This window comes from Nothobranchius furzeri, chromosome 3 (genome assembly GCF_043380555.1).
Source record: "Nothobranchius furzeri strain GRZ-AD chromosome 3, NfurGRZ-RIMD1, whole genome shotgun sequence".
In the NCBI taxonomy this organism is placed as follows: domain Eukaryota; kingdom Metazoa; phylum Chordata; class Actinopteri; order Cyprinodontiformes; family Nothobranchiidae; genus Nothobranchius; species Nothobranchius furzeri.
The window spans coordinates 40,852,691-40,872,025 of record NC_091743.1 but is presented as its reverse complement, the minus strand read 5'-3'; the positions used below and the strand labels follow the sequence as shown (position 1 = coordinate 40,872,025).

Genomic DNA, 19,335 nt, shown 5'->3' with positions numbered 1-19,335 from the left:
CGTTTGTGCTGATTTGTGCAGGTGAAACTGACGTTTGTGCTGCATCGGTTTGTGTGCAGCACAAACGTCACACACATTTTAATTTAACATGATGACATCATCAAATTCCCAAAGTGCTATATGGCAAATATATAAATATGGTGAAGTTGACTGAGTTTGAAAAGCAAATATACTTTAGACCAGTGTTTTTCAACCCTGGTCCTCAAAGCACACTTGCCGGGGAGTTCTCAGGTTTCCCCTGCTTCAGCACAGCTGATTAAAATTGATGGTTGATTAACAAGCTTTTGCTGAACTGCAGTCAGCTGAATGGGGCGTGTGAAGGCAGGGAGAACACAAAAACATGCAGGGCAGTGTGCCTTGAAGACCAGGGTTGAAAAACACTTGCTTTGGACTGACAAAGGAAAGAGCACAAAAGTGACTTGATTTAGAAAAATGACTTTAAATGAAAGACTGAACACACTGGTAACACAAGTTAACGATATTAAGCACATGTAACAGTAATAAAGCAAAAGACAAAAAAGAAATGCAAGCAATGCACATTATACTGTGTATAACACAGCATGGGGTTGTACCTTTTTGTTTTCAGGTGCTGTGTTAACCATGTGGGTTCAAATCCTGGTGGTATACTTTTTTTTTTTTACTGATATCTCATATTGATGAAAGAAAATATTTGTAAAAGTAACACTAATTACTACTGTATATGTTCAACAAATAAAGATTATTTAAAAAACATAAAGGAGACAGCTTTTCTTGCAAAACTTTATTGAACTCATTTACAAATAAAAGGCACACATGGTATTTGAAAAAACATTGTCAAGAATATATCTCAGAAATCGTTGCAGCACAAACGTCAATTTCACCTGCACAAATCAGCACAAACGAAGCACTAAATAAGTTGACTAATATGGTCCATTTTGGAGCACTTTGGGAATTTGATGATGTCATCATGCTAACTTAAAATGTGTAATACCGTAAATCCTCTAATACAGGCCCGGGCCTGTATTTGACTCAAGCTCATCAAGCTCCAGGCCTTTATTGGAAGGAGGGCCAGAATTAGAGGCAGGCCTCAATTTCTATTTGAGCAAAATGAACTAATGGTTCGCTGGAGTTTTTGACAATTAAAATTGCGCCCACATTTTCAAAGTTAAACACATTTCTTTTAACAACGGTAGTTTCTGCTTCAGCCCTCTCCCCCCACCCCTGCGCAGCGGCCACAAACTCACTGATGCGCCTGCAGCCTCTCGGAGTTCCTGCTGCTCTAAACATTAAAATAATTATTTCATTTTCTGTTCCTCACTTCTGATTACCTTCAATGGTGTCTGTTTGTTGCAACCACCAGGTACAAAAACTAACTTATTTTTATTTGACTATTTTTCTGTCCTGCCTGTTTATTATCTTCCTGCATCTCCTCTCAATCCTAAAGAAAAACTGCTACTGGGTTCATTTATATTCACCTTATGAGTTACCTTTGAACTGTAGTTCTAAAAGATCTACCGACCGCAAAAACAGCAGAGTGCTCGCCGGCCACATCAGTTAGGTGTGTCACCGAGGACAAAACAGGTGATGCACCCCGATCCACAGCAGCAAAACGCATCAGGCACAAATAAAAGACAGAAAACATAAAAGGAAATGAGCCGACATGAACGATCGCGTGTTAAATTAGTTTTTGAGGTGGCGACACCTGATTTGATAATGTTACTGTGGCCGTGCTCAGGATGCAGATGTCTGGAGCGCGTCAACAATCAGAGCTTTGCATGCGCACGCTGGTTAAGGTTAGGATGGGGGTGAGGGGAAGGTTAAATTGCAAGAGGAAAAAGGTCACAATTTGGTTAAATGTCTGTTTTACGGCAGGTGTCAGATACTGACGCTCTGGCACAGCATGTTGCCTCGCGAAGCGCAGGAGCTTGTCACCTGCTGACAGCAGGCTGCTGTCTTTTCTGTGGACTGCATCTTGCCGGTCATTATCACGTGACAGCGACTAGTCGATGACAGGCATAAAAAGTCACTATAGAGCGATGAAGTCGACTAGTGACTAGTTCATACAACCCTTGCTACTGCTCTCCAGAGTGTTCTGCAGCATAATCAGCACGTTCTCTTTGAACTTGATATCAAAGTTTCGCCTCCTCTTCGTCTCCGCACGGTTAAAGTTACCCTCGCGGTCTATCACTGGCAAATCAAAAGTGAGACGGATGACACAACCGCCCCCCGTACTTGCTTGTTACCACATTCCACCCGGCCACAATAAAAAACCGGCCATTATTCACCTCCGCTGACTCAGACACCGGCCAAAATATGAGACCCGGCAGTTAATTAAATACAGGCTAATATTAGAGGATTTACGGTATCTCAGAAACCATAGCAGCACAAACGTCAGTTTCACCTGCACAAATCAGCACAAACAAAGCACTATAAAAGTAGACTAATATGGTCCATTTTGGAGCACTTTGGGAATTTGATGATGTCATCATGCTAAATTAAAATGTGTAATATCTCAGAAACCGATGCAGCACAAACGTAATTTTCACCTGCACAAATCAGCACAAACGAAGCACTAAAAAAGTGACTATTGTGGTCCTTTTTGGAGCAGTATGGAGCAGTCCGGGGGGGACGGTGACCTCTGAATGACCCATTAAATAAAGTTTAATATCTCAGAATCCATTGCAGCACAACCGTAAGTTTTACCTGCACAAATCAGTACAAACAAAGCACTAACCGAGCAGTCTATTTGCCTCAACTTTTGAAGCTGACGGGGGTCAGCTTCACAGAGCTTCGTCTCAGCTGTTATTTTCGTTAAGGAGTGTGCACGAACAGCATGCGCGCCTCGTGTACGAGCCTACTATTGAAGCTGTCGTTACGCTTTTGGCCTGAGGGGGCAATCGCGAGCAAAAAAATTCAGAACTCTGTAAAGTCCCTTTAAAAAAAAGAGATTTAATGTTATGCCCGACTGTGCCTGACAAAAGTATTTTAATTTTATTTATGCATTTATGTCTGTACTGACAGGGCACTGTGCCTAATTGGTGTTAGAAAGGGCATTTTTATTTACTTTAGTATGAATTGGCATATCAGCAGCCAAGTTCAATAAAATATGCATTTTCCATTGAAGTACCCATCTTTCTTGTGTTTATTATCATTTTTTACATAATTAAAGAATCTCATGCTAAATTTAAAAAAATTTTAATAATTATGCGATTAGTCGACTAATCGTTTCAATAGTCGGTGACTAGTCGACTATTAAAATAGTCGTTAGTTGCAGCCCTATGACCAGATGACCTGGGGCACACTGACAGAGGTGAAGCTGCCAAGCACAGACACCTCCGGTCCCTCCGACCACCGGCAGCAGGCAAGGTGAGTTAAGTGTCGTGCCCAAGGACACAACAGCAGCATTCTCTGCCCGGAGCCAGGATCGAACCTGCAACTTTCTGATTACTGGACAACCCGCTCAAACTGTTGAGCTATTGCTCCCCTAAACTTTACATTTACAATCATCATTACAGTTTTTTATTTTCTGGGGCACATTTATGTTTTCACCATGACTGATCATTTTCTGTTTTTCCTGTTTATGTGGAGAGTCGGCCGTAACCATTCAGGTGTGAAGGCTGCAGGAGTGTGCTGTGCCCCTCCCCTGCTATGGCGCGGTATGGTAGCCTCCTGCTGCTAGGGCTGGGGGTAAACGATTATTTTTAAAACGATTATTCTGACGATTATTTTATCGAATAGTCGACTATTCTAATGACTATTTAGAAAATTAATCTAATGATTATTTTTCTATTGCACAATTAACAAAAACCAGAAAATCTCAAATAAATTCCTCAAAAAAATTGATAAATTCTTACTGTAAGAGAATAAACACTACAGGCCTTCCATTTTGTATAACACTGCTTTTATTGTGTTGCGGTTGGTTATGTTCTGGTGACGTGTAGAACTTGGGAGTGCAGGCTGCTGCCTGAGAGGTGGTAGAAGATGGAGTCTCCATGCTGCTTTGTTTTGGTCACTTATGTGCGTGAGGCGAGTGGTGTTACGGGTTAAACCAAACTCAAGGTGATATTTTAAACTAAACCGAAAACCCACAACACTCTAAATGTAATAAAAGGGAGATCTGCACCACAAAAAAGATGAACTCTAAACCAAAACGTAACAGCTTATCCCAACGCAAGAAGCTGTTAGCGAAGATGCTAACAGTAGCTTTACCAACGTTAAGTTCAAGTTACCAAGTTTAAATAAACCAAAAACACCCAGCAGCAAACAGACCAGCACGGAGGAGAGACTGCTACCACCAAAACAGCTCTCCTAATGTCTGAAAGAAGCTCCTTAATGAAGGGAGAAGCGCTCCCGGTGATTTTCTACATCTGCGATAGACACAAAGCAGCGCATCTGACCCCGGAAGTTGTTGTCCGTTGCCGGGAGACGAAGGGGCAAAACAGGAAAATAATCTAGTAGTGGACGGACGTTGTTCCGGGTCTTCGGTATTTGGCGGAGATGTTAGTGAAGGCGGAGAAGAGGGCGAACTAGAGGAAAAACAGGCAGATTCCTCCTCTATTTACAAACTCCTGGGGATGCAACAAGTGGGCGCGGTGCGTCGACTTCCGGATCTGACGTCGACAAATTTTTAGAATCGAGCCGTCGACTTCGTCGAGGCTTCGCTACAGCCCTACCTGCTGCTGGGCAGTAGTCTTAATTTTGGCCCCCATACCCTGCCTGGATTAAAGCCTCGTCCATGCTGAAAATCACTTCTTGAAAGAAACTGATAGGAAACAAAGCCGTGAGGTCAAAGGGCGCCCCCAAGAGGTGGCCAGCCCTAGAAAATTGATGCCCCCCCCCCCCAAAGAAAAGCCAGTGTTAATAAATCCTATTAATGTTCAGTTCCACCATAAATTGATCTTGTTTATTCAAGAGATAATTGTAAAACAAATAAAAAAAAATACAATTATTGAGTAAAGAAATAATCAGAAAAAATACATATGTTTCTGCTGCTCACCATTTAAAAAAAGTTTTTATCACCATAGTTTTTTGTGAATACAGCAACACAGTTGAATTAAACTAAAAAAAATTATATTTGGAATAACATTTTAAATTACTGAAATGTGTGTTTCTGAAATGTTTGGGTTCATACAATTTAAAGAGGGACTGCACACCATCAGAAAGTGTAACTCCACCCCTTGTCATGATTTGAAAAATGCCATGAAAGTGGGCATTGCCAGGAGGCACAGAGGCATGGCCAAGTGTGGGGAATTTCCATCCTGGGAGGGAAGGAGGGGGAGTGGGAGGAGACTGTACCGATGGCGTGAAACTATACCAGCCCAAGCCCCCACAAAGCGGGTCAAAAATTGAAGCAAACGCGGAAATGAAATAAATTGCAGTTCCACCCTCATCCACTAGGGGCTGGTGTCAGAAGAGAGCAAATCCTCATTGACTCCCATGTTAAAAATACTAATTTCACAGCAGAAATAAACATGTTTACAGCCTGGTTCCAAAACATGTTTTTGGTTTAACTGATTCAGTTTACACTCATGACAACTCTGAGGGGGGTGAATTTTTTTTCTCATTCTTCTGTTTAAGTGTATTAAAAGCCTAAAATTCTGTATAATTAATGAGCATCAGACCCACGTGACCACAGAGCTAGCTCCGTGGAAAGGCCTCAGCCTGAAAACTGTTCCGTCATTTTCAGTCTCAAGTTAGACCATTAGTTGTAGTGTTTGTGCGTTTTTTTTTTTTTTTTGGATATTATTTGTGCAATTGTTGGACAAAATGACTTGCTGTGGCATTAATTGCACTAATAGAGCATCCAAGGAGTCTCCACTTCATTTTTTTTGGTAAGTAAAATTATATTTATGTATTTTAGGTCACTGCCGAGCTCGGCTTAGATTTTAACATGTACTGTTTAACCATGAAATTTAAATGTAATAGGGTAAAACCCAGTGCATTTAAAATAATGCTGCACTTTAGAAAATGGGTTGAAATATAACATGTTGGTGGACTATCGGCTTGTGGAGCTCTCGGGAGACCGATGTTTTCCACCTGGTTCTCCCCTCCCCGCAGCTCGGCGCATCTCTGTCTGATCGCGGCTTCTGTCTGCTACGCGGGCTGCCGGCTTGTGGAGCTCTCGAATGGAAACCGATGTTTTCCACCCGTTTCTCCCCTCCCCACAGCTCTGCGCATCTCAGATCGCAGCGGCACTTGTCTGCTGCGCGGGCTGCTGGCTTGTGCAGCTCTGGGATGGAAACCTTTCCACCCGGTTCTCCCCAGCGGCAGCTCTGCGCATCTCAGATCGCAGCGGCGCTTGTCTGCTGTGCGGCTGCCGGCTTGTGGAGCTCTCTGAGACCTCTGTGTTCCACCCGGTTTTACCCAGCGGTCAGCCCGGCGTATCTCTGACTCAGAAGCTCTGGTGTTATGCAAAGTTAACTCCGGTTGTAGCTAGGTTGCTAACTCCGTTAGCTTAGCTCCCACCTCCGCGTTAGCTTTGGGTTAGCTTCAGGTTAGCTTGTAGCTAGTTCGACCGAGTGTCGTCAGTTGATCTCAGCCTTACAGCCCCACCCTCAGCTCCACCTCTCTTCCCTTTTGTGGAATTGTCTGGGCTTGACGGAACCTGTGACATGGTCAAAATGGCGGTGGTAGCCACCTCCCATTTCTCTTCCAAAACATGTTATTGGAGTCTATGGAAACCTATTGTCCATATATGTATATGTCGATATACCAGCCCCAGTCAATCACAAGTTTAAAATGCAGTAGCCGTTGTTCTGCCAAAGGGGGGCAGCACTAAGACATTTTTAGACCTAGATTCTAGATTTATTCAAGTTTACACAAACATGTCAAAGAATGCACAGAAACAGAACGATTGCATTTGTAAAGACCCATTTATACAGTTAATTATCAAAAATACGTTATTTTGGGGTTTAGTTACTCTTTAAATTAAATGTTTAGGCCGCATACTTATTTTTAAATTAATAAAGAAGCAATGCAATACATCGCCACAGGCTAAACTCTCCCTGACTTACCACAAGGACCAATTTGGTGTGCCACCCCAAAAATTTCTTTGGTCCCATCTGGCCAACCCTATCAAAATTTTCTGGAGGCGCCCCTGTTGAGGTGTAGACATGAGCTTTGCTACATTAGCCTTATTTAGAAAATTAACTGACGTTTACACTGAAACTTTATGTGATTTCCTGTCTAGCTCAATGTTTACTGCTGAAACTGAGGTGGCACAGAAGTGGCTCGTGGCAAAAATAGAACCCGATCCTATCTGTAGCGGCACAGCGGTCTGCTTTTGGGACACATTTTAGATGGGTCTCCATTTGCCCCCACTGCATTCATTTCTACTGAGGAAGGTGAAAAAACGCACAGAAACGGGCATAGTTGTCAAATCAAATCAAATCAAATCACTTTTATTGTCACGTCACATGTGCAGGTACACTGGTACAGTACATGCGAGTGAAATTCTTGTGTGCGAGCTTCACAGCAACAGAGTTGTGCAAAAATACAGTAACGTAAAAACAAGCAAAATATAAAAATGGCTAATCTAAGTAATAATATGTATAGTATGTAAGGTTATTACTACGTAATTACATTACTAAATGTGTGTGCTAGTATTTTATTTTATTTATTTATTCTACATGTGTGCGTGTGTGTATAGTGTGTATATACATATTTTACAAAGGAATAAAGTAAACAATAAGATAAGAGATATAAAATGTACAGAGGTTGGTATGTGCAAAACTGTGGCATTAATGTACAGTATGGAGTGTGTAATGTTGGAGTTTCAGTAGTGAGGGTGAGGTGTCTGTGAAGTGTTCAGCAGTCTGATGGCCTGATGGAAAAAGCTTTCTCTCAGTCTGCTGGTTCTGGACCGGATGCTGCAGAACCTCCTTCCTGATGGAAATAGTCTGAACATTTAATGGCTGGGGTGACTTGAGTCCTTGATGATCCTCCCCGCTTTCCTCAGGCACCGCTTCCTGTAGATGTCTTGGAGGGAGGGAAGCTCACCTCCAGTTATCCTTTCTGCACATTGCACTACTCTCTGGAGAGCTTTGCGGTTGTAAGCGGTGCTGTTGCCATACCAGGCGGAGATGCATCCAGTGAGGATGCTCTCAATGGCACAGCGATAGAAGGTCCTGAGGATGCGGTGGCTCGTGCCAAATCTTTTCAGTCTCCTGAGAAAGAAGAGGCGCTGCTGTGCCTTCTTCACTGTATTGTTCGTGTGCACTGACCACGTAAGATCCTCAGCCAGATGAACTCCAAGGAAACGGAAGCTGCTCACACTCTCCACAGCGTCGCCGTTGATGGTGATGGGGGTGTGTATTCCTCTGCTCCTCCGGAAGTCTATTATCATCTCCTTTGTCTTTGCGACATTGAGGGTGAGACGGTTGTCCTGACACCAGTGGGTCAGGGCGCTGATCTCCTCCCTGTAGGCCGTCTCATCATCGTTGGTGATGAGACCCACCACTGTGGTTTCGTCCGCAAACTTCACAATGATGTTGGAGTTTCTCGTGGCCGTGCAGTCGTGGGTGTAGAGTGAGTACAGGAGAGGGCTCAGCGCACACCCCTGTGGAGCACCAGTGTTCACTGATTGTTGTTGTTCACTCTGCATCTGCATCTCTTTTTACAGTCACTGCTCTGCATTGACTTTGGAGTGGAGGAGACCTATCTAATATGACGGTGAAGCTGTTCCAGTGCCCAGTTGGGCATCTAAGTATCTATGGGATAACCCACTTTAAAATCGAGTGAACCCCAAGACGTTTTTCACCGCCCAGTTCCACAGTTCTCCTATAAGCTGAGGGGTTGCTAGGAGATTATACTTCCAAGTTTTGAGAGAGAGCAGAAAAAATCCGTGGGAGCGGGGAACAGACTTGTGAGAGAAGTTTTGATCCGTGCAGAGAAAAATTTTTCACGTGAGAAGACAATACCAGTGTAAGAAGGTTAAAATCTGAGCGCAGAATCAAAGATTTGAGGGAGGACAGAGTATATTTGAAAGAGAGCAGATATTTTGAGTGCAAGCATTAAAAGTTTTGAGAGCAATAATATAAAATCTTTTTCTCAAATTAAAAAGTTGGTCTCTTGATATGAAATTCTGCTTTCAAATTGAAAATTCAAGTGCTCAATTTGTGGCATTTTAATTCTTCCATAATTGGCTTAATGAACAGACCTGTATTGGAATGTTTACTGTGTAAAGAGCCTTGAGACGACTCTTGTCGTGATTTGGCGCTATATAAATAAACTTGAATTGAAAAAAATTTTTCAATTCTAAATAGTTGCCCCCCATCTTGGTGCCTGTGCGTTGGGGTTTACCCCAGTGAATGAAAGGGTAGCCTCCCTCCGCCTAGGTGTGGAGGGACGGGTTCTGACTGTGGTCTGTGCTTATGCACCAAACTACAATTCAGACTACCCACTTTTTTTGGAGACCTTGGAGGGGGTGCTAGAGAACGCTCTGTCCGGTGACTCCCTTGTTCTGTTGGGGGACTTTAACGCTCACGTAGGCAACGACAGTGAGACCTGGAGAGGTGGTGGTTACCTTATTTAAAAAGGGGGACCGCAGGGTGTGTTCCAACTACAGGGGGATCACACTCCTGAGCCTTCCTGGTAAGGTCTATTCAGGGGTTCTGGCCGTGGAACACCAGACCAGCTCTATACCCTTAGGGGGTCCTGGAGGGTGCATGGGAATTTGCCCAACCAGTCTACATGTGGACTGGTTGGGCATTTTGTGGATTTGGAGAAGATGTGTGACCGCGTCCCTCTGGGGGCCCTGTAGGGGGTACTCCGGGAGTATAAGATACCATGCCCTCTGATACGGGCTGTTAGGTCCCTGTATGACCGGTGTCAGAGCTTGGTCCGCATTGCCGACAGTAAGTCGGACTCGTTCTCAGTGAGAGTTGGACTCCGCTAAGGCTGCCCTTTGTCACCGATTCTGTTCATAACCTTCATGGACAGGATTTCTAGGCACAGCCAAGGTGTGAAGGGCATCCGTTTTGGTGACCTGAGGATCAGGTCTATGCTTTTTGCAGATGATGTGGTCCTGTTGGCTTCATCAGAACGTGATTTTCAGCTTTCGCTGGAGCGGTTCGCAGCCGAGTGTGAAGCAGCTGGGATGAGAATCAAAACTATGGTCTCTAAATCTGAGACCATGGTCTTGATTTGGAAAAGGGTAGAATACCTTCTCCGGGTCAGGGATGAGGTCCTGCCCCAAGTGGAGGAGTTTAAGTATCTCGGGGTCTTGTTCACGAGTGAGGGAAAACTGGGGCGTGAGATCGATAGACGGATTGGTGCTGCATCTGCTGTGATGCGGGCGTTGTACCGGTCTGTCGTGGTGAAGAGAGAGCTGAGTCAGAAGGCGAAGCTCTCGATCTACATTCCTACCCTCACCTATGGTCATGAGCTTTGGGTAGACACCGAAAGAACAATAATAATAATAATACATTTCATTTCAAAGCGCCTTTCAGGACACCCAAGGTCACTTTACACAAAACACGTAATAAAATACAATAAAACAATAATAAAACCCAAAGAAGAAAAAACAGAGAGAAACATTTCAATAAAATCAGAGGTTGTAGGCAGATTTAAACATGTGTGTTTTGAGTTTTGTTTTGAAAAGGGTAAAACTGTCGACGTTCCTGATGTCTGGGGGAAGTGAGTTCCAGAGTCGAGGAGCAGAGCGGCTGAAAGCTCTGCTCCCCATGGTAGCGAGACGGGCAGAAGGAACTGCAAGATGGATGGAAGAAGAAGATCTGAGTGAACGGGACGGGGTGTGAATACTTATAAGGTCTGAGATATATGGAGGAGAGAGGTTGTGGATTGCTTTGAAGGTATGGAGGAGAATTTTGAAGATGGACCTGAACGAGATCGCGGATACAAGCGGCCGAAATTAGTTTTCTCCGCAGAGTGGCTGGGCTCTCCCTTAGAAGCTCTGTCATCCAGGAGGGGCTCGGAGTAGATTCGCTGCTCCTCCACATTGAGAGGAGCCAGTTGAGGTGGCTCGGGCATCTGGTCAGGATGCCTTCTGGACGCCTCCCTGGTGAGGATTTCTGGGCACATCCAACCGGGAGGAGGCCTAAAGGTAGACCCAGGACACGGTGGAGGGACTATGTCTCTCACCTGGCCAGGGAACGCCTTGGGATTCCCCCGGAGGAGCTGGCCCAAGTGGCTGGGGGGAGGGAAGTCTGGGCCTCTCAACTTAGGCTACTGCCCCCAAGACCTGACTCCGGATAAGCGGATGAAAATGGATGGATGGATGGACGGACGGACGGACGGATGGATGGATAAAAAAAATCTGAATTGGTTAGAGATGGGGTTCTTGCCCTCCAGCTTATGTGGATGTGCGCAGTTACCCGGCTGTAAACAATAACTTTCAATGGGCCTATAGGTTTTGAGGGTGTGCACGTTTTGTGCGCATCTTCACACACTCAGATATACGTGGCAGCGTGCAAAGCTAAGATAACACCTTTGGGATGGGGTTTTGCTAGTTTCTCACCAAAAAATGGAGAAAAAATGTCTCTGCAGAATAATAACCATCCAAACCTTAACTCAAACTTTGAACTAAAACAAGATGATCAGTAAAACTTTCCAGAGCTGACATTATCTTGAAGTTCAAAACTAGGCAAGTCTTAAAGCTGTTATGAGAACTCCCAACCACACGTTGCTCTGACCTGGACTTTGTTTAGCTTCTGATAAAAACTTACAGGAAACTCATGATGCAGTTCCAATTCTGGAATTAACACACAAACATTCTTTAAAGGTCAGCTAGGAGACAATAATATTTAAACTGTAGACTTACTGATTCAGTTCCAATGAACAATGTGACTGATGACATTTTGACCTGAAAAGGCCCCAACAGGATTTGAATTCTGAAATCTTACCTACCTATGCCATAGTCTGCAGGATTCTCCGGGTGTTCATCGTATGATCCCGGAGGCTCGGGTGAACAAGAAAGTTTCTGTCCAGCCGGAGGACAGTGGGGAATTTTTCCATGTTTTTGACCAGCTGCTGATTCTTTGGAAGGTTGAGGGCTGGATTTGATGGGTGGATAAGGAGTGTTGGATGTAATAAGGGCTGAGATAGCCGCTGCATAAGCAGAAGACATGTTTAACTGGAGTCTGGGAAGTTTGAGTGCAGCTAGAAATGATCCACAAAGACAGCAGTGCCTGGAAAAAAACAAAAATTTTAAAAGCATTAGTAACAAATAAAATGAAAATGTCCTTAATCATAATTAAGCTTCTAAAAAATCGAAATAACCTTTTTCTCTGGTGGTTAGTTTATGCTTGTAGCTCCTGGTGGCAGCAGGTTGTGTGACATTTTGTGAGGGCCAGTGCTTGTGTATGTTTATTTTTAGCTGAATGAATGGCAAGTCAACGTAAATAGCCCCAACACTGGCTCAGCAGCAACTAGAAGCTACTTGAGATAGAAAAACCTGCTGCAGTGTGAGCTCCGTTGATGTCAACATGAATGTTCAGCAGTTCAAATAAAGGCCTTTCAAATGCTTCTGAAGAAGTTCCTTTCTCTAGACATAAGACGTTTAATTTATGTCCCAGCTGCAAATCACTCATTTTTGCTTGGATATCCATATTATAGGATGTCCTCAAGAAGGGACTGGAATCTACTGGGGGTCATTTAAATAGAAAGAAAAGTCAGCAATAAATAATAATTAATAAATAATAGGAAAGTTAGCAAACATTTTTACAAGTATGGCATCATGGCGACCATGATGGCCAGAAACAATGTAATAAAACTGTTGTATAACACCTGCTGTTCCATTTTATACACACTAAACTAAAATACAATGAACGTTAGTTTCTCTTACCTTCTTATGGAGAGCACAAACACACAGCTGTCCTTCCCTCGGCTGGGATAAAACAGCGGCTGTTACATAGCTAGAGTTGTTAGGCGGGAAATGATGAGCGCGTGCCAACGTGAGACAGCGGAGTGGACAGTTGTGCCCCCCCCCCCACCCCCCCCCCCCCCCCCCCCCACCCCTTGGAGAGGAGCTGAAAAGGTCCTGGAAGGTCCTGAAAGGTCCTGCAGCTGTTGCCTCGTGTTGAGCATGTTTCACAACAACCTACCAGCTGTGTTTTCCAAATCAATTCACCAAATTATAATTTTACCACTAGGACAAAAAGTAGTAGAGTCATTAAATAATTCATTATGACTCACCGAGTTTCTTATAGGGAAAAACGCTTATTTCTAATTTGAATTATTATCAGAATGTTTCTTTCTGTGGGGTTTAGATTTTTCATATCCATGTCTTTGTTTCTACTCGTTGACCCATCGACACACATACTAGCCTGGCAAGCCAGACTAAATAAACGTATTATTTACAAACTTTGCAAAGCAAGAATTTGGTCGAGTTCACTAGGCTACACACACATTATGGGGTGATTTTTTCAAGTGTCTGTAAAAGGGATAAAACCCCTCAAAACAAATGTGTCCACTAGAGGGCAGAGTTTTATCAAAAATTGGATTGAGTGAACTCTGCAGATATATATTTTTTTGTTTGTTTGTTTCAAACCCAGTAAAGATTGGAATTACTGAGGATGTTTATCATATATAACATAAACAAATAATATGGGATGATATTAATTTATTAATATGTTGTAAAACAACAAATGATGTGATTTCTGAAGACCCTTAATGGGTACAGCAAGTAAACCCTCAAAAAATAAGTTCTCTTTCACATTGTTTCACATTTTCTGATTTTTCTGATTTTTTCTTCACCAACTGAAACTGTTTCATGGAGCTACAGGTTGGACCCCGCACCTATGCTGGCTTCAAGCCAAACGCTTCAGAGAGGGAAGATTTCTGTCGAGTGTGAAGTGAACGGGATGAGAGTCCAGAGAGTGTCTGGGAAAATGTTCCGTCTTGGTTCAGAAAAGTTAAAGTAACCAAACAGAGTCAGATCTGGGATACAGGCGACAGAAAAGAGCTTCCTTCATTGGGAGGCTGGGCTCAGAGTTTGAGTAATTCCAGCATCATTCCATCATTGGGACTGAGCCCCTCGTCTCCAGATGTGTCAGCTGCAGTGGCTTAGGTGTCTGGTTGGGATGCCTTAATCCTTAGAGGTTTTCAAGGCACATCCTAAAGAGAGGAGACCCAGCAGCATACACTTTTATTTGCTATATCAATGCTTAACAAGTTGTAGTTCATTAGCAACATAAATAAGAATAAACAACATGGAAAAAATTCAGTAAATCTTCCTCCGAAACAAAATTTCTGACTAATTTGTTGATTCAACATGACACTTTATTTAGTAGAATGAATGCAAAATCCCAAACATACAGCAGATAGCAGACCTGTCGAGTCTAATCTCACAGGTCTGATCACAGGAGAGAAACAAGACAGCTGAATTTAAATATAAAAAAATTCAAATGAAAGTTTTACATGTCACACTTCTGAATAAAACCGTTTAAAGACACATTGGCAATTCCTGCACCGATGATCAAGAGCTACAGTAGATGGCTACAAAATATTAGATTCATAAATATAATAGTTTGAATACATCTTTAGAGCTAAATTCATATTTATTTTGAATATACAGAGTAGATAATATGAAAAATACCTTTCTGACTCCCAGTGCACAGCAGTTTGGTCTTTGATTTCAGGTTTTAATGAAGCTGACATGATGAAACGTAGAGCTACGCTTCGTAGCCGTGTACAAAAACATGACTTAAGACTCACCTAAAGAATTACATTTAGATAGGTTCCACAATGACAAAGGTTCAAGTACACAAATGACCCCAAAACAACACACAACGTGTTACTCATCTGTTGCTGATGTCAATGATGCACTAGGATGAAAAAAAAAGGTTCATTTGTATCTTTAATGCAACAAAAACACCCAATGCAAATGAATTAAAATCATTACAAATGCAAAGATCTGCCATTAACTTTTATTTTTTAACACGTTTCCTGGAATGAGACCGGCTCAAACCATCATTCAGTACCACAGCGATCCTGCTCTGTTCTAGCAGTAGTTCTCACACAGGGTGGGAGGTGTGGGACGGGTTATTTAGGTTAAATACGCTAGCATGGGGTTAGATTGAAGATTACATGTTAGTATGGGAACAAAGACTCGTCAGTACAATCCTTACTATATACAAACCTACACACAGTAGACCTTCAGCAGGTGTTGAAAAAAATCTCCTTTTTCAAGTTTGCCTCATCAGAAACCCTGTTTAAACCTGCCAGCTCTCTCGGTGACCACCTCAAAGGGAAATAAGGCTTCAGATGTTCCTAAAGTGCTCTGTATGACAGCCAGACCCTCCAGTTTGTTAGACAATCACATGCTACTCATACAGCAGGTCTCACTGTGGCCCTTCTGAGTTCAGCCGTTCTGTTCAGGTTCACACAGAACGATAAAAGCGGGAAAATCACCTCCTGACATCGATTAAGTGGTTTTAGAAAATGATGTTAAAGGTTGTAACAAAGGGTTCACATTTTAAAGACTTCCCACCAAATTTAGAGGATAAAGGATTTTAGGCACTCCGACCTGCACACCGTGAAGCTACATTCTCTGGCCAATTTTCATCTGATCAAACCGTTATTTAAATAAAAACAACAGAGGACAGACGTTGCTACGGCTTTGTTCACTTTAAAAACACACATTCAATGGTATGTAATACTAGTCAAATGAGAATAGATCATAACAATTAAATAGCAATAAATCACTCTTTTAATATAACTTTTCTCTATTTATCAGAAGATACAAAATAGTAATTTAGAGCTGAATATATTCTGTAAAAAATTATACGTCGGGAGGCTTTTCAAGGTTATTAGGAGGAATCTTACTGTTGGTGTTGGACCAGAAGGATTTACATAGATATATGAAGAATAGATCATACTGGTATTAGATGCTTCACCAGTGCACATTCATATGGGAGCACTGGTTTTAACGTTCACGCTGTCAGAATCAGGCATAACCCTCCAGCTACATTTCAATCTCATTCAAGTGAGGTCACCGCGTTTTGTTTGTTGTTGAGGTCTCATCGGATCATCTTATATAACTGTGTCGAGTTTTATGATGCTACAGTGTGTGTGTGCGTGCGTGCGTGCGTGCGTGCGTGCGTGCGTGTGTGTGTGTGTGTGTGTGTGTGTGTGTGTGTGTGTGTGTGTGTGTGTGTGTGTGTGTGTGTGTGTGTGTGTGTGTGTGTGTGTGTGTGTGTGTGTTCTGCTCCCTCAGACTAAAGTCCCTGGGTCTGCGTTGCTCTCTTTTGGAGTCACATCTTGACTTTGTGGATCTGGAGTTTCCTGATAGAGCGAGAACTCCATCGACCTGTCAGGAAGGTAAAGGAGGAAAGAAGAAGTCATCACAGGGTCCTTTAACAAAAGTAAATTCATGAATTTCCAGGAAAAAAATTAAAAACTTTCACAATTAAAGTCTTCATTTATGAGAAGTCCATCCGTGCATTCTCCAGGTTGTACATGGACATAAAGACATTGTATGAACAATAGAAATCTGCTAAAAGTCTGAAAACCTGGAATGAGGAAACCCAGGTGAGGATTCAGGAATGTCACACATCCAGGACCGAAAGATCTAAACATTTAATATGTTCATCGCCTTCGTGCTGTTTAGCTGTGTGCACAGTAACACAATGCTGTTGTTTTCTGCACGTGAAATACTTCCTAGGAAAAAATGGACTTTCATGGTTCACTTCACATAGGATCAGCAACTCCTTTTAAACATTAAAATGATCTCCTCAATATTTTAGATTACATTAAAAACAAGACAAAATACAAACAAATCACCCATGGGTGCAACACAACTAAAGCTGGAGAGTAGAAACCTTAAAAGTTCATAAAAGGCAACAATTACCAGTTTATGATTTACTGGGTTGTCACAATTAGCCCCTAATTAAGTTTAGACTTTTTACCCCTGTGGGCAGTTGGAAGCTATTAATCAAAGCACTGATTTTTGACAGGAAACAACAGGATGTTGGCATAAAGGAGCTGGTGGTAAAATGATGCTGAGTTTGCAAAATGAAACATGAAAATAGCTAAAAGAGGATGATGGACGGATCTGTAGGGTAAGAGTCAGAGTAAAGACACCATCCTCAGCTGCAAACCGAAAAACACCTTTAACTAATGCTGCTGGCAAAAAACAGAGAGCTCAGGGAAACGTGCACCACACGCACACACACACACACACACACACACGTGTGCACACACATGCGTGCACACACACACACATGCAGTTACACACACACACACGCATGCAGTTACACACACACACGTGCACTTACACACACGCACACACACACACATGCAGTTACACACACACACACACACACATGCACTTACACACACGCACACACACACACACATGCAGTTACACACACACACACACACACACACACACACACACATATGCACTTACACACACACATACACTTACACACACATGCACACACACACACACACACATGCACATACACATACACACACACACACATGCAGTTACACACACACACACACACGCACATGCAGCTACACACACACACACGCACATGCAGTTACACACACACACACATGCACTTACACAAACAGCCACACGCACACGCACACACACACAGACACACACACGCACTTCCACCAACACACACACACGCACACACAAACAGACAGACACACACACACACACACACTTCCACAAACAGACACACACGCACGCACATGCACACACACACACACACATGCACTTCCACAAATACACACACATGCGTGCACACACACACACACACAGACACACATACATGCATGCAAACACACACATGCACATCCACAAATACACACACATGCGTGCACACACACACAAACACACACACGCACTTCCACAAACAGACACACACACACATGCACTTCCACAAATACACACACATGCGCGCACACACACACACACAGACACTTCCACAAACATACATGCATGTACTTCCACACACACTCACTCACACTCACACACACACACACACACTCACACACACACACACACACACACAGTGTTCTCTTAATAATAGGAATAATAAGCACAGTAATACCACTTGTGTAATGATGTGTGTCTGTGAAAGCACTTCTTGTGTTTATTTTTGAATACTGACCGTCCGTGCAGCGGGTGGCCATGGAAGCTGGCTGACTGGGGCATTTGAGACCTCTGGAGGTTTGCTGGTTCACCTTGAAGGGACTGGGTCTGGTGCACTAGCGGGTATGGGTGAGAGAGACGGGAGATTCCTGCCTCGTGACCCTTTGGGGCAGCAGAAGGGTAGCCAAAAGCGTTCCTCAGGTACCAGTCCCTCAGCCCCTCCAGAGCCAGAGCTTTATGCAAACTCCTTGTTGAATCTTCTGGTGTTGGGAGAGAAAACTGTGGGGGTCTACGGTTGAAGGGGGGAACCAAGAGCTCAGCCTGATACGGATGCAGGTTGGGGATGGAGGAGGTGGTGCTGGTGGCAGGTAGGGGGGACTCGTATGCTGACAGCAGGATGCCATCTTGAGATTGTTGTTGCAAAGGGATGAACGGCCCACAGGATTTTGTCCGGGTGACTTTGACCCTCCGTAGTTCTGCTTGGGTCCCTCTAAGGACCATGGGGCTGTAGGGAGTTGCAGCACTGGGCAGATGCACTTGGGAGTGAGAAAACCCATTGGCATTTGGTGGCACTGCTGCTGTGGAGGAGCGAGGAGAGGACGCGTCCTGCCAGATTCTGCCTGTGGACTGATACAGATGGTGCTGCACTTGCATCCTCTGCTGTTTACCCCAGATATAATCCATCAGTAGCTCATTGTAGCCTCCGCTAGGTGCTCTGCCCCCCATGGACAGACGCATTTTTACCTGCTCCACAGAACTGTCCACATGTTTCTCCAGGCCGTCCAAGTGAATATGTCTTAATTTGCCATCAGTCAGTGTCTCCGAGCTCTTGTAGGGCCCTCCTCTCTGAGGCATACCATTTCTGGGTCCAGGATCATCAGGGAGGCTGGATCTGTCCAAGAGGGCCTCTGAGCTGTTGCTACGTCTTGCTCTGGAGCCGTAGGAACAGCTTCGTCGGTCAGAAGAGGAGCCCTCCTGAGCCAGTGGGATCATATATGGAACATCCAGGCTGCCGGACCACTGCTTCAACCCGTTACCACTCGATGTGTCTGACCTATGAGAGCAAAAACTTCAACTAGTAGATAAAGATGTGAGAATATAAGCAGCTTAAGTCTGCTTATTTCTTAATATTATACATTACAATCTGGAAATATGGGAAAAGATTTTGTGGAAATATGAGTTCAAGAGACCCAAACCCCTCACAGGAAGATACATCTGGCCTAAAAGTCTGTAATAAAGTTACTTCCAGCACTGCAGGTATCACAGTTAAGCCTGGTTTATACTACGCC

The 19,335-nt window shown here is 43.5% G+C and overlaps 2 protein-coding genes across 5 annotated transcripts in view; both read right to left on the bottom strand.

The window, feature by feature from the left end:
- LOC107385846 (SRSF protein kinase 3) overlaps positions 1 to 12,917 on the bottom strand; it is a 58,653-nt gene extending 45,736 nt beyond the window's left edge. The window contains exons 1-2 of one of the 3 annotated variants that reach the window (XM_015959988.3): positions 12,782 to 12,917; positions 11,845 to 12,125 (exon numbers count right to left, since the gene is read on the bottom strand). In XM_015959988.3, coding sequence (XP_015815474.3) covers positions 11,845 to 12,064 — 220 coding nt within the window. In that variant the 5' untranslated portion in view covers positions 12,065 to 12,125; positions 12,782 to 12,917. Of the gene's footprint in view, positions 1 to 11,844; positions 12,126 to 12,216; positions 12,300 to 12,781 lie in introns of those variants that run through there. The other 2 variants (XM_054748038.2, XM_070549164.1) reach the window with 2 other exon arrangements.
- A 3,086-nt stretch (positions 12,918 to 16,003) lies between these two features.
- ccdc120b (coiled-coil domain containing 120b) overlaps positions 16,004 to 19,335 on the bottom strand; it is a 29,741-nt gene continuing 26,409 nt past the window's right edge. For both annotated transcript variants that reach the window (XM_015959991.3, XM_054748014.2), the window contains 2 exons: positions 18,066 to 19,100; positions 16,004 to 16,246 (listed from right to left, as the gene is read on the bottom strand). In XM_015959991.3, coding sequence (XP_015815477.1) covers positions 16,150 to 16,246; positions 18,066 to 19,100 — 1,132 coding nt within the window. In that variant the 3' untranslated portion in view covers positions 16,004 to 16,149. The remainder of the gene's footprint in view (positions 16,247 to 18,065; positions 19,101 to 19,335) is intronic.